The sequence below is a fragment of the Phacochoerus africanus genome, chromosome 5 (genome assembly GCF_016906955.1).
Source record: "Phacochoerus africanus isolate WHEZ1 chromosome 5, ROS_Pafr_v1, whole genome shotgun sequence".
Classification (NCBI taxonomy): domain Eukaryota; kingdom Metazoa; phylum Chordata; class Mammalia; order Artiodactyla; family Suidae; genus Phacochoerus; species Phacochoerus africanus.
The window spans coordinates 105584737-105600944 of record NC_062548.1 but is presented as its reverse complement, the minus strand read 5'-3'; the positions used below and the strand labels follow the sequence as shown (position 1 = coordinate 105600944).

The following is a 16208-nucleotide window of genomic DNA, read 5'->3' as shown; positions in this document are numbered from 1 at the left end:
CTCAAATAACAGTCCTGGCTCTGGTTCTGCATCTTCTGGGGCACATCATTAGTCTTCTTTACCACTCAGGAGGGCAACAGGTCTGTTGGCTTCAGGCCTTTGAGTTTCTGTTCTTTCTTTGTCTTGTTTTTTGACCTGCCTATTTGTTTTTAAATATGAATTCCATTTTAACATCTTGAGCAGATGTTTCTCAAAAGTGACGACTTCTTGGAGTTCCTGTCATGGCTCAGGAGTAATGAATCCGACTAGTATCCATGAGGATGCGGTTTTGATCCCTGGTCTTGCTCAGTGGGTTAAGGATCTGGCGTTGCCATGAACTGTGGTATAGGTTGCAGGTGCAGCTCGGATCCTGCGTTGCTGTGGCTGTGGCATAGGCCAACAGCTGCAGCTCTGATTTGACTTCTAGCCTGGAAACTTCCACATGATGTGGGTGCGGCCCTAAAAAGACAAAAAAACAAAAGCAAAAAAGCTGACTTCTTGATATCATCAGAATTTGCTTGTTGGGAGAGAGGCATTCTAATTGGGGGAAAGAGTTAAAACAGGACCAGAAATAAGACAAATGAACTATCTGTCCTTGGTTCTATCTTCTGCCAATGCATACATTTACAAGAATCTTTACTGATAAAAGGATATGAGAAAAACTGTGTATAAATAAACTAATTGTCACTCATTTTCCCCAGCATTATTTCTTTTATGACCATTTGACTTTATTTCTCCTGAAGGTAAGCATTTTAGAATACTGATTCTGTAAGTAATCTATTTTCAGAAAAAACTCTCGTCAAGCAAAATGTAAAATGGCAGGAAAGAAATTCCATACACTTATGGATCTCTGATCACTAGACACAAGAGCAAAAATACAACAGATTACATATTAAGTACTAAAATTCAAAGTACTTATTGGGAAACTCTACAGGAGTCTAAGAGAAAATGGAAATTCATAACAAAGTTATGAATAATGATATTTATTTACTTTGAAAATGCCAAATATGTAGGGACGATAACACTATTTACAGATTACATCACAGTTGTTAAACTATTTTAGAGAACATAAAAAGCAAAGACTGATACTTCATTTTCAAGATATCCTTTATTTTTAAAAATGAGTCCTCAGTAATACATTTTTATAATTTCAAATAGTTATCAGAGAAATTATTTTAAGAAGCTCATAATGCAATCAAACAAAAAACTTTGGCTTACCTATTGATTCAATTTGAAAATCAAAGGTGAGTTCTGATGATAATTTTCTGCTAGATTTTAACCTTCCTTGGAGATTTACTATTTTTATACAACCTAGAGAGAGGAAAAAAAGCCACTCAGAAACTAAGATAAAAGAAATCTTATCAAAATAAGATATTCATAAATAAAAACTTACAGTCCAAGCATACAAGGATGGTATCTCTTTCTAGCTGGGTTACATGAGTAACACTTGTCTGTGGGGTATCTGCAACACAAACAAACTTGATAAAACTTACAGAATACACTAATATTTAAAGCATGGAGATGTGAAAGAAAAATAATTCTGAACATCTATGAATTTGAAATGGATATACATTTTAAGCTATACATATATAGTTGGTGTGAGCCAGGTAGCTTGGGTTCAAACACTGATGCAAGGGCTAAACTGTGAGTGCTTAATGTCGAGTTAGTTATTGACACTACTATGGTGATGCTATTATTTTATTCATATGTGACATCAGGGGTCTAATCTCCTATATTATGGCTATGATTAATTTCTGATTTTAGATGCAGAAGGCTGTGCTCTGTACATCATTATATGCAGTGGCTAGCACATGCAATAAATATTTATTGAATGAGTGAATCTGAGAATCAAATTATGTCAAATACAAATAGGTTCAAGAAATATGGAAGTATTCTGAGAAATACAAAGTACTACAAAAATGCAAAGAGGCATTATTATTATTATTATTATTTGGCTGTCCTGCAGCATATACAATTCCTGGCCAGGAATCAGATCTGAGCTGTGGTCATGACCTAAGTCGCAGCTGCAGCAACACTAGACCCTTTAACACACTGTGCCAGTTGGGGATCGAACCTGCATCTTGGTGCTGCAGGGATGCTGACTATTCTGTTGTGTTAGAGCAGGAACTCTGAAGCATTATTTTTATAATGATTTATCAAAGTTTTCTTACAAACTGAAAATATTTAAATGACTTAGTTTTTAGGAAGCAAAAAACAGGCTATCCAAGTTTTGTATGAACATCAAAACTGAAACTGCTGAGCTACAGGCCTTTGTTTCTGAAGAGTGGGTCTGATCTATCCTGCTTGTTTTCTACTTCCCATAGTATTCAGAATCTTAATAAATGTAAGGACTGCTGTATTTCAGACCTTCACAAATATTTTAGACCTGGTACTTCTGTAACTAACCAGGTTTGGCAGGCTATGGAATAGGCCTCCTGTAAATCAGACCAACCAGGTCTTTCTAACTCTTACACACTTGATGAAAATTAGTTCAAGTCTAGCATTACTAGATGGAAAGCCAGGAACACGAGACTCACAAATTGGTTATAATAATTAGTTTCTGAACACTGGAATCTTCTGGAGATCTACTGATGTGAAGCTGTCACCCCTAGGTATTATTTAATTGGGGATGTGTATGACCTGAGGTACCAGGAATTTTAAAAGCTTCTCAGATGGATTCTTTGGCTGGCACACAGAAGCTCCCGGGCCAGGGATCAAACCAGACCTGTAGCGGTGACGATGCCGTGTGGTTATGCTGTAGGCCACCCATGGAAGTCCTCAGGTGGATTCTAGTATGCAACAGAATTTAGGAAACCACTAGCTGACATAGGACCCTAAACATACTTTCTCTCTCTTACTCATCTCAAAATCACAGGGGTATTATATTCGTTAAGTTTAACTTCTAATAAAAGGATTTCATTATGGTAAGAGAAGTAACCAAAGTTCCTGGGAAGGAAGGTACAAAATTCTTTCATCAGAAAATGATGCCCTTCATTTAACAATTAGTAGAAAAGGATTTAAAATTAAAATGCTTGGGAGAAATAAGACAACTGAAATTCACTAAATAACATATTAATCAACTAACAATTCCTTCCTGTTATGTAGGGAGGAAGAAATTAGAAAGAAGTTCACTCTGTGTCTGAAAGCGAAGACGGGTGTTTAAAGGGAGAATATAACAGAGAATCTGTGGGAGCCAAAGAGAAGCCACATATGCTGCCAAGGGCTGGCCATGTTTTCCTTCAACAGTGTGACCTCAAGGGAAAATTATTTTAAGTTTCCTGGGCTTCAGCAAGCCATGTAATTGTCTTTAGCCTTTTGTGAATGTGTCTATATCATTTTCTTTTTTCAATGCCAAAAAACTCAGTCTCTTAATTTCTTTCCTTTTGTGAACACCCTTCCAGGTTTCCAACAAACTCAACAATTTGCCAATAAATATTTAATCAATATTTATTGGCAAATTGGTTAACATATCCTTAAGTTGCCAAAGGCTCTGACAGAGGGCCTTTGTAAGACCTTTAAAAATTACCTTCTACAATGGCCACTGTTGATCTTACAGTAAAACACTGTACGATGTCATCTTTAAAGGGAAAAAAGCAAAAGGACCTTTGCTTTACAGCACAAATGCAGTGCTTTACAAATAAAGATTAATAGGCCTTTAAGGACATATTTTTTTTAAGTGTAAAAGTTTAATCAGATTTATTTACCATGAAACTCAAGTTCTGCCAATATTGTATGGACTGCAACAACAAAATTGAAGTTTCAAACTATAACCAAATTTCTGTAAGAAGATCGTTAATCAGAAATAATATTTCCGGAGTTCCCGTCATGGCGCAGTGGTTAACGAATCCGACTAGGAACCATGAGGTTGTGGGTTCGGTCCCTGCCCTTGCTCAGTGGGTTAACGATCTGGCGTTGCCGTGAGCTGTGGTATAGGTTGCAGACGCGGCTCGGATCCCGCATTGCTGTGGCTCTGGCGTAGGCCGGTGGCTCCAGCTCCGATTCAACCCCTAGCCTGGGAACCTCCATATGCCACGGGAGTGGCCCAGGAAATAGCAACAACAACAACAACAAAAAAGACAAAAAGACAAAAAAAAAAAGAAATAATATTTCCTAAGATACAAACTATGAAAGAAGGATCTGCTACACAACTGGATAACGTAGATCAAAATTTAAAGAAATAAATTATATATAAACTCTCCTTAAGCATCCTTAAATACTTCGGAAATATTTACTGCTTATTTATAATTTGTATCCTATTTAAAAATCACTAAACTATGTATTAAAGTTACCGGGTAGCACCTGTGTATCAATTATAAAAATATATTGTAAATAAACTATACCTAATACAACTTTTCCTTTTATATAAATCAGCTTTCCTATTAGCCTATTTACTTATGTGTGTATATATGTTTAGTTTCCCAAGTGTGGTCTTTGTATTAATATTACCTGGGAACTTAACTTAGAGAATGAAAATCTCAGGCTCCACTCCAGATCCACTGAATGAAAAACTCTGGGATGGGGCCCAGCCAGTGACTCTGATGCATAGTTAAGTTTGGGAATCACCAGTAAATTTTAAATGTGTCAAATTACTTACTTCAAAGCAAGTCTTCTTTTTCCAGTTTAATAAGTGTTGTTCAAGATTGAATTTTTATACACTGTTTTTGCTTAATGAAAGACATAGTAAATTTAGTACTTATAAAACCAGTCTGTATAATGGCCTTAGTAATTCAATAAAAAAATCACAAACCTGATTCGGTAAACCATGAAGAGGTAGAATTTGGATTGACTGTTTCAAATCGAACCACCTGGTTGAAGTCTCTTCCTTTACTGACGCCAACACAAACTAAAGGGTACTCTTGTTCAGGAACTACCAGCATTTCAAACATTCTAAGTGGACACGGTATGGGAAAATCTATGTGCTAGAAAAAAACAAAATATATTAAACAAAGGAAAACAAAAGCCATATAACTTCATGAGAACACTATAAAGAATTTTTAGTTTTATGAAAATACACAAAACAGTACTCTCTCAAGATTGGGTCATCTCACAGAAACCCAAGGTAGGCAGAAAAATCCAAATTATGAAATTATAAAAATTTTAGGTTAAACACAGTAAAACCACATACTTTTAGCATATCAGGGCTGGAAAGGAACTTACAAATCACTTGTCCAACCCTCTTTTTTCAGAGTTGGAAACTAAGAGAGCAATTGGATGGCTGGTCCAGGGTCCCCCCAACCCCCACCCTCTGTAGCAGAGTCTCCTGTCTCTCAATTCAGTGCTGCTTCAGTAATACTCTTCTGCCTTCTTCATCTAACTGAGCAAACATGGATGAGAAAACTGAAATGTTAATTAGCAAGAGACAATCCTCTTACAAGTGTGGATAGAAAAAAACCCCACAAGCAAGAGACGTTTAGCCCCATATTTCAAGTGATTCTATTCAATAAATTAACTGAGTTATAATGCCATTGATTTTAATTTTACATAGGTTTAAATTATTACACTAACTTCATTAATAATCAGGGACTAAACCCACAAAATACTATACATACCCACCAGAGGAATGACAATAACGAGGGCTACTACTAAGAGAGAGAAGTAAACTGCTAATACATCCATGGCGGGAGGATAAATTGGTACAACCACATTGGTTAATCATATTACCTATTAATGCTGAAGATATGCATCTTCAGAACCTATAGTAACACTCCTAGTTAAATGTTCTAGAAAACATGACAGCACGTATGCACAGGTGCCATATGCAAAAATATTCACAAGCTGCACTGATCAGAACAAAAAACTGGAAGTAACCCAAGTGCCTATCAACAGGAGAATGGATAAAATGAAGATATATTCATACAATGGGAAATTAGAGCTCAGTAAAAACTAACTAGAGCTACATCCCACAATTCCACAAATATAATGGCACAAAAGAAGTCAAACCCAAATGAGTAGGTAGTTTATGGTTCCACTCACATACTGCTGAAAAGTCAGGGACAAGACTAAAGTTTCAGGGTGCATATTTATATAGTAAAAATGGAAAATATGGAAGGATGATTTGTGGGGGGTACCAGGAGGAGGTCTGAGGTGCTAGCAATGTTTTCTTCACAAAAAAAGTTGTTTTTTAAAGAATATATTGGTCTTATGCATATTTTATTAAGTCTACTCTTTTTTTTTGTCTTTTGTTTTTATAGGGACACACCCTCCCTATAAAAACCACCACATCTGGAGGTTCCTAGGCTAGGGGTCTAATCAGAGCTATAGCCTCCGGCCTACGCCAGAGCCATAGCAACGCAGGATCCGAGCCACGTCAGCAACCTACACCACAGCTCACGGCAATGCTGGATCCTTAACCCACTGAGTGAAGCCAGGGATAGAACCTGCAACCTCATGGTTCCTAGTCAGATTCGATTCCGATGTGCCACAACGGGAACTCTTAAGTCTAGTCTTAATATATTTTGTATTTTTGTTGCTCTTATAAATAGTCTATTTTTTTTCATTATGTTTCCCAAATAGCTATTGCTAGTATCTTTAAAAACTACTGAATTTTATTTATTTTTTAATCTGGCAATTCATTGTAAATTGTAAAGAAAATAAATAGGTGAAATGAGGCTACTGTACCTACTTGTCTTAAAGTGTCAGGAGATACAGCGTGGTCCTTGTGGCTGGACTGTGAAGCTGTACACACACCTGTAACTTCCACATCCTTCCTTCCCTGTGACTACCTGAGGGCCTCCATCCTACATGTACAGATGCTCCTTCACTAAAACTCTCCAAGCCCCCTCTCCAGGAGCATTCTGCCTGCAGATATGCTATGGATAAAATCTGTCCTATTTTGGAGTTCCCACTGTGGCAAGTGATTTAATAAGAATCCAACTGCAGGGCTTGGGTCGCTGCAGAGGTGTGGGTTTGATCCCTGGCCCAGTACAGTGGGTTAAAGGATCCTGTGCTGCTGCAGCTATGGCCCAGATCTAATCCCTGGCCTGGGAACCTCCATATGCCTCAGGAATGGCCATTAAAAAACAAAACAAAGCAAAACAAAACAAAAAAAACTGCCCTATTTTTAATAAAGTAAAAACATTTTAAATACTCTCTGAAATGTGGAAAAGGCAGTAAGGCAGAAAGAAAACAATGCTTCTGTTTAATTTTTTTCTTAGCAAATAAGAAAACAAACAGATTTTGCATACTTCTATATTTAGCTTCCAACAATGTAACTAAGCAGTATATATAAGTCATTAACCGGAGAAGATTCCCATGTAATAGTTTGCTTTTGTTTGTTTGTCTTTTTAGTGTGGCATCTGCAGCATATGGAGGCTCCCAGGCTAGGGGTGGAATTGGAGCCACAGCTGCTGGCCTATGCCACGGCCACAGCAACAGCAACATGGGAAGCAAGCTGTGTCTGCGACCTACACCAAAGATGATGGCAACTCTGGATCCTTAACCCACCGAGCAAGGCCAGGGATTGAACCTGCAACCTCATGGATACTAGTCGGATTCATTTCCGCTGAGCCATGGCAGGAACTCCTTTTTTCTTTTTTGCTTTGTTTTTTTTTAATGGCCATACCTGCAGCATATAGTAAGTTCCAAGGTCAGGGGTTGAATCTGAACCTCAGCTGAGACCTATAGCACAGCTTGGCAAAGATGGATCCTTTAATCCACTGTGCGGGGCCGAGGATTGAATCCACGCTTCCCCAGGGATCTGAGCCACTATAGTTGGATTCTTAACCCACTGCAGCTACAGCAGGAACTCCTCCCATATAATAGTTTTATGTATGTATGTATTTATTTATTTGCTTTTTAGGGCAGCGCTCACGGCCCATGGAAGTTCCCAGGCTAGGGGTCAAATCAGAGCTACAGCTGCTGGCCTATGCCACAGCCATAGCAATGCAGGATCCAAGCTGTGTCTGCAACCTACACCACAGCTCACAGCAACACCAGATCCCCACCCACTGAGCAAGGCCAGGGATTAAACCCACATCCTCATGGATAGTAGCTGGATTTGCTTCCGCTGAACCACAATGGCATCTCCCTATATAACAGTTTTAAATCTAGCTGCTTTTGGTGACAGTCCTTGAGGGCAGTAACTATATCTTGCTTCAATTTACAACTTTTATTTATGATGGAAATATAGTCTAGTGAAGCAAAAACTTTCTCAGAAATGTCACAAAGAGGAAGAACACATAAAGCATGTTTTTGAACACATCTGATAAGAGTTGTAGTATAGAAATTTCATAAATGCTAGTTGAGATCATGTCAAATATAGAAACAAAATATACATACAAAAGACCTGAAGCACAGAGAAGAGAAAGGAGAGTTAAGATTAAGGGAAGTAAATAAGTGCCTGTGGCTCAGGGGGTTTAAGGAAAGTGGGAAGAGCAAGAGTCTTGAAGGAGACCTGCAAACAGAATTGTACTGAAAGTCTAACATCTTAGGATAACTGGTGACAGGCCTCAATGGTCAGGGCCAGGCTCCCTGGTATCATCTACTTGGAAAAGAGTAATTTTGGGTAGGTAATTTTTAGGCTTCCAGTGTCTTCAACGTACATATTCGCCTGTGTGCTCTGACTACATAAAATTCTTTTAATAGAAAAAAGGGTCTTTCATTGCATATTAGAATAATTGGCTTAACATATCAGGTAACACCTTAAATTCATTCATACTAAGGTTTAATCAGACTATTAGTATCCATGTACAACTGATATCATAAAACTGTTTTACATTCTGACAGAGGTTAGGAATGAGAGGGATACCTAAAATAGACTAAGGAGGCAGACAGAGGAGGAAAGGGTTGTAGAAAAATAACCACATACACTTAACCATTAACCACGTCGTCCAGGATGTGCCATGCTTTTATCAAACAGGCAAAACCAAAGAGGGTCTGAGAACAAAACTATGTGGCCAGAAATGGGCTGAGCTCAGAAGCTCTGTTTTGACAATTTATAAGGCTATCTTCCCCTTCACCTTTTGGTTTAAAAAATTTTTGTTTTGGTGAATTTGTCTACGAAAATACTACCTCAATGGGTTTTAAATTCTTTAAACTCTTTTTTTATTTCTTTAGCCCCAGCCAATTTTGAGGTTAATAAATACTGATTTAAAAATTAAAACTAAATTTCCTAGTCACTAATAAAATTGTAAATAATAGGAAGCCAATACTTTAAAATCAAATCCTAATTCTGTATTATTCCATTTAGGAAGAATTCACTCAGATTTTATTCTGATTCCAACTTCTATGAGATATCAAATGCTCATGAAATAAGACTACCTAATCTATATTAAAGCAAAGAAAATACCTTAAAAATTCATATTGTATATTTCCTTAGGGTGACTTCACACACTGCAAATAAGTTTTTCCTCAAAATTTAGGTTATAGCTGAGTAATACTAGATTTTTTTTGTAAAATATAGTTAATTTACAATGTTGTGCCAATTTCTGCTGTACAATATTAGATGTTTTGAGGAATATTTGTTAAAGATTCTAGAGAAACTCAGGCACAAAAAACTATCCATGGGAAGGCCTGGGCAAATTAACAGGTAGGCAGACACCACAAAGAATTTCCCCCTCATTATGGTTATCCCTTGTCTTTTTAGGCCAAACACCAACCTCCATCACAGCAGGTTGTCTCTCCTGCGATGGAGCACATAACCTGGAAAATCTCCTGTTTCTGACATCAGACTGTGTATGTGATTCATTCCAGCTCCTACTGCTGAATCTCTGAACTATCTGTCTAGTCTTTCAAAACTTTTACCAGGGCAACTGAATTCCTTACAATTGGGCAGATTTTCACCACTCTGTCATATAATCCAAGATTATTATGTTAACTTGAGAATTAAATGAAAAAATTTTTTTCCCTGAAAGAACAGAAAAATTGGCAAGCTTTTATACTAAAAATGACTTAGATTGACATTCGTGCTTACCTTAATTAACATAAATTTCTGCATTGGTTCAACCCATTCTAATAGAACAATGCTAGTCTGAAGTGCCCCACAAAGGTATTTATGGCCTGTGTAAGGATTTCTCACTGTCAAGGCAAAAAAGTGTATGTAAGTTCTTTTAGAACAAAAAGTCCTTATAGTAATAGCTGCATGCTCCAAGTACAAATAAATAAAAGCTGGCTGCCAGTTCAATTTTTTATTTTATTTTTTTTAGGGCCACACCTGCAGCATATGGAAGTTCCCAAGCCAGTGGTGGAAACAGAGCTGCAGCTGCTGGCCTACGTCACAGCCACAGCAATGCCAGATCTGTGCCACGTCTGTGACCTACACCACAGCTCATGGCAATGTGGGATCCTTTACCCACTGAGCGAGGCCAGGGATCAAACCTACATCCTCATGGATACTAGTCAGATTCATTTCTGCTGAGCCATTGACGGAACTCCTGTTTTTTTATTTTTAATTTTTTTTTCAATTTCTTAATTAGACTGCAAAATGAAAAAGAAGTACTGTTTCAGGTAGTAACTGGAACCTCCGTTATCACTCGCAGGATATTTATTTGTATGCATGAATGAGGCTGCTGGTTGTTACAGGGCCTGAGGTGGGAAGAAGGACTTTAAGTCTTGAGGTAGCAGGGAGATTAGCTGAGGCAGCAAGATCCAGAAGGAAGCATGTCAGTAGATTTGGGGGAGATGTTGTAAACTGATAGCCCCAGCACATGTGGAGGCTGGTGATTCAGGGTGTTCTTGGCAGTAATGTTTAGAGGCAGTAATGTTTTGGTCCTCAGTACATGAAAACTAATCAAATCTTAAGATACAGGTTTCCAAATAATAAAACTGAATTGCCTCCGAGTTTTTTTTTGTCTTTTTTTTTGTTGTTGTTGTTGCTATTTCTTGGGCTGCTCCCGCGGCATATGGAGGTTCCCAGGCTAGGGGTTGAATCGGAGCTGGAGCCACCGGCCTACGCCAGAGCCACAGCAACTCGGGATCCGAGCTGCGTCTGCAACCTACACCACAGCTCACGGCAACCCCGGATCGTTAACCCACTGAGCAAGGGCAGGGACTGAACCCACAACCTCATGGTTCCTAGTCGGATTCGTTAACCACTGCGCCACGACGGGAACTCCGCCTCCGAGTTTTTTAAAGGAGGAAAGGAAACTATTTTTTGCTTTTTTGCCAGATGCAAAGAGATTAACTAGTTGTTATGGGGATCAGGGGAGGACTTCAGGTTAGTGGTATGTGAACAGGTAAACCTTCACATCACAAGCTTCACATATGAAGGGTATGTAAATACACGCTGAGTGAATAAATGCAATCTCTTAAACCATTACTAAGCAGAATGGTGAACGATCAGTAAAAGGTTCCTAGGAGAACAGGGTGTGATAAAGTGCTGTAATAAAGTCATCCCACTTTCTCCATTTACCCACTTAATAAATTATTTGCAGAACAGCTATATGTGCAAGGTACTACATTAGGTTTAGTTTACATGGAGATAGAATGGCCAAGACATTTATTTTACTTAAGGGGGAAACATAAATTATTACTGGCAGAATGTCCTGGAGTAGTACTGTTTTACTGATTTAAACGTGAGCATCACAGCATTTTCTTATCCACCCTGCAAAGCAGGAGAGCTACATGATTTTGGACAGTTTACTTACCAACACAACACTTCTGACACCATTTGGTTTCAGGGATTTTTGCTGATACAGCAAATTTCCTAAATAGAAATGGAAATGAATATATAATACATGTAGGCAGAGTTATTATTTCATGAGAATGGTAATGTTACAGACCTAGTAGAAAAAGGATGAGTGATTCAAAAACTGGTCCTGGCATAATAGGTCATTTATTAAAAATAAGAATATATCAGATACATTTCTCAACACCCCTCCAATCAATTCCAAATGGACTAAGAATTTAAATATGAAAAACAAAACTATAAAATACTTAGATTTTAGAGGAACAAGACCTTGGGATTTCTTTTAAAAATGCAAAAGTAAATCATGCAGGAAAATACTGACAAACTTAAATTGGTCTTTTTTTCACTGATATATCCCTAACATCTCAAAACTATGAGTGGCATTCAAACTGTTGAATGAATTTGTTTAATAAATTATTATCTTTAGTTTACCAAAGGATACCACTGAAAGTAAAAAGATAAGCCACAAACTGGGAAAAGAATAGGTCTCTGTTCTGACAAAACAATATCAAAGAGTTAGTGCATTAAAGTTCATGTGCCTTATATTCTTTGGGGCTCTTTACTTAGCTTGGAGGTCAGTTTCCATGCCCACAGGAATTCAGGATTATCAAATTAGAAAGCTGAATAGAGACATACTATAAGTAGGTAGAAAAGCAACAGTACAACACGGCAGCTGGGAGAATAAGAGGGTAATGTAAACTACACAAGTAGAAAGAAATTCCCCGACCAGTTATAGAAGCAACACCCCTAAGTCCAACTATAGAAACTACAGTACAAGTATAATAAATCAAGTTCATAATCACAACTAAGTCACCAAGAAAAGATCCAATTATGCTCACTGTCATCTATTTTAAGAAGACAGAAAAACTTACAGTATATTTTAAAAGATTTTCATCAAAAGGTTAATTTTTAAAAAGTTTTTGTGCACAAAGTGGTAAGTCTTAGCTATACTGTACACTAGGCAATGAACAACACATTTTTTAAGATATTTAAAAGCTAAGATTATACATTAGTTGCTTTACAACTAATAATGTAAAGGAAGAATGGTTACATCATAAAGTTTTCTTGAAATATAATTTATACTAGACTCAGAAAACACTCAACAAATAAAGTCCCATTAAAATAATAATCAAAATGAAGAGAGAACATAATTAAAAATCCCTGAAAATAGAAAAGCAAAACACCTCAATTTCTAAGTAGTGATTATCTTCTTTTCTTTTTTGGTCTTTTTGTATTTTTAGGGCTGCACCCACAGGATATGGAGGTTCCCAGGCTAAGAGTCCAATCAGAGCTGTAGCTGCAGGCCTACGCCACAGTCACAGCAACATGGGATCCGAGCCTCATTTGTGACCCACACCACAGCTCTCAGCAACTTGGGATCCTTAACCCTCCTCAACCCACTGAGCAAGGCCAGGGATCGAACCCGAGTCTTCATGGATGCTAGTTGGGTTCACTAACTGCTGAGCCACAAAGGGAACTCCCAGTAGTAATCGTCTTCTAATAAAAAAATCTTCATTTAATAAGTCATTTAAATTTTCTAAGTTTAGAAAACTCTTTGAGGAAAATTCATCTTATTCAAATTGACACAAATACATCAAAAGCACTACATGAGATATAAAATTATCAGCAAGTTTCAGAAAAAAATTAGTGTTAATCTTGTAGAAAACAATTAAAAATTCAGAAAAAAAATGTCTGATGTAATCGGAAAGCATAAAGTAGAAAATTTTAGAAGAATGTGATAAACACTTGTGAAAATATATTATTTCTTTTTTTTTTTTATTTTCCCACTGTACAGCAAGGGGGTCAGGTTATCCTTACGTGTATACATTACAATTACATTTTTCCCCCAGCCTTTCTTCTGTTGCAAAAAATATATTATTTCTTAACAGTTTTTTCATTACACATGATTTCTACAATTGCAAGCTGAGTATTTTTTCAATTTCTGTAGCATAACTATCTTTTAGGATGAATTAACATGATATCTTTAACGATGAAAACATAATTAAAAGCACAGTTACCTTGGCAGTATTCTGTCAGGGAGTTTGTGTGCTGGAATAGAAACAGGTAACTTTTGCATTTGCCTTGCATAATCAAAAAGCCCTGGTAAATTATGGGAATAAAGTTGAGAAGCTTTACCTGTAGAGAAAAATGAATATGACATAAGAACTAATAATATAAATAAAAACAATTACAAGGTACTTAAAAACTAAAAGACTTACCAGATATTGATAGTAGGCAATTGTTCATTACATACAACCATGTACACCTTCGGGGAAACAGCTGATTAAAAAAAAGCACAAAGTTTACAGAGGATAATAGACAACAACAGTGTAAATATGCACGTATTAGCCATCTAAACTGTCATGTCAATAGGCCAGTTCTTAACAAAGAAACTTTTTTTTGTGTGTGTGTTTTGTCCTTTCAGGGTTACACCCGTGGTATATGGAGGTTCCCAGGCTAGGGGTCTAATTGGAGCTGTTGCCACCGGCCTACACCACAGCCACAGCAACACCAGACCATTTATCTATAACTTTTTTTTGTCTTTTTTTAGGGCCCGCACCCACAGCATGTGCAGGTTCCCAGGCTAGGGGTCTAATTGAAGCTCTAGCTGCCGGCCTACACCACAGCCGCAGCAACTCAGGATCCAAGCCACATCTGCGACCTACACCACAGCTCCTGGCAATGACGGATCCTTGACCCACTGAGCGAGGCCAGGGATCGAACCCAAAACCTCATGGTTCCTAGTCGGACTTGTTTCTGCTGCGCCATGACATGAATTCCTTTTTTTTTTGTTTTTTTGTTTTGTTTTTGATAAGGCATTTAAAACAAGGTGTTATACATATACACACATTTATAAAGAAGAAAAATAAATAAATTAGCAGCATAATTTCATTATCTAAGTGATTAGCTCACTCTCCTTATGGTAGAAACTATGTAATCCTAAATTATACATAGTCATTTTCACACAATGTTATTCCTTATTTTGATTCTGGGGTTTTAAATAATTAAGACTCTCCGCCGTAATTCCAAAAATATGTTCTTATCTAGGCATATGGACATGTATGGCTTTTGAAGCAGAAGAGAGAGAAAAAAAGAGAGAGTGTTTCCATATCCCGAGCAGTTTCTGTATGGAGGAAAAAAAGGCTGAGAGAGAAAACGATGAAAACACAAATCATAAAGGACACATATGAAATTGATTATTGAAATCTAGGACATAAGAAATGAGAGGTACCTTTCTGGAAGCTTTATGGTGATTAGTATTTAGGATTAAAACAAAGGGAATTTCATGGAACACAGTTATATATACTCCGAAGGAAAAAAAACAACTGCTCTCATTAAGATATTTCATTATGTGTATCAGTGCATCTCAAAGTGGTCCTTGCACTAGCATCATCAGCAACACCTGGGCATTGTTACAGATTTAGAAATCCAAGTCTCATCTCAGACTTTCTGAAGGTGGGTCCAGCAATATATAGTTTAACCAGCCTTTCAGGTGACTCTAACGCATACTTAAGTCTGAGAATCACCGATAATATAACTAAGCATTCTGAGTTAAACAAGCTTGGCTGCTAGGTTTGCCCTGGCAATTCCTATTAGGTTACTCCCAACGGACTGGGATGAGGGTAGGGAAAGGAGAGAGGGAAGAGACAAATGATGAAACATATCAAGGCCTCTAAGGACATTACTTTAAAAAAGACACAAAGTCACAATGATGGCCCTGAATAATTAAAAGAGGAAAAGGGGGAGAAACAAAGCAAAATCTGTTTTTTTTTAAATTTTTTAATTTTTAAATTTTTTTTTGGCTGGGCCTGTAGCATACAGAAGTTTCTGGGCCAGGGATCAAAGCCCGCTATAGTAGAGACTGGAGCCACAACAGTGACACCCACAGATCCCTTTGCTAGGCCACCAGGGAATTCTAATAAAATCGATTTTAAATAAAACCTAGTTGTTTCATTTGTTTGCAAAATTTATCCACATAAAACACATAATTTCTGTGAACAAGTAAAATATGGCACTCTATGTGATTTTTAATTTTGGAAAACTTGCTTATAACTTTATGTCTCAGACTGAAAGGACATAAACATTTCCTGCTTTATGCTCTTCATAAATATTTCACAATATAACTGAGAATTCACTGGCTATATGGAGAAAATCTGGCAGATAAAAGAAAGTGGTAATGACTTATCTCAAGCCACATACCAGTTGAAGTTACTGGTTTTTATTTAATTCAGTGTTGAACTCAATTTATTTTCACAAGAATACATATTTTAAAAGTATTGCTAGGAGTTCCCGTCGTGGCACAGTGGTTAACGAATCCGACTAGGAACCATGAGGTTGCGGGTTCGGTCCCTGCCCTTGCTCAGTGGGTTAAGGATCCGGCGTTGCCGTGAGCTGTGGTGTAGGTTGCAGACGCGGCTTGGATCCCGAGTTGCTGTGGCTCTGGCGTAGGCCGGAGGCTACAGCTCCTATTCGACCCCTAGCCTGGGAACCTCCATATGCCCTGGGAGCGGCCCAAGAAATAGCAGCAACAACAACAACAACAACAACAACAAAAAGTATTGCTAGAACCAAACTTACAGTAGATTGAGAATACATATTTGTAAAC

At 37.5% G+C, this 16208-nt stretch overlaps 1 protein-coding gene across 3 annotated transcripts in view; it reads right to left on the bottom strand.

The window, feature by feature from the left end:
• Nucleotides 1-16208, bottom strand: part of MAP4K3 (mitogen-activated protein kinase kinase kinase kinase 3) — a 198075-nt gene that overhangs the window by 7171 nt on the left and 174696 nt on the right. For all 3 annotated transcript variants that reach the window (XR_007135149.1, XM_047782228.1, XM_047782229.1), the window contains 7 exons: nt 13822-13882; nt 13621-13738; nt 11562-11620; nt 9890-9993; nt 4727-4898; nt 1373-1441; nt 1198-1290 (listed from right to left, as the gene is read on the bottom strand). Coding sequence is in view for 2 of the 3 variants with exons in the window: in XM_047782228.1 (XP_047638184.1) it covers nt 1198-1290; nt 1373-1441; nt 4727-4898; nt 9890-9993; nt 11562-11620; nt 13621-13738; nt 13822-13882 (676 nt within the window). In the remaining variant the exon portion in view is untranslated. The remainder of the gene's footprint in view (nt 1-1197; nt 1291-1372; nt 1442-4726; nt 4899-9889; nt 9994-11561; nt 11621-13620; nt 13739-13821; nt 13883-16208) is intronic.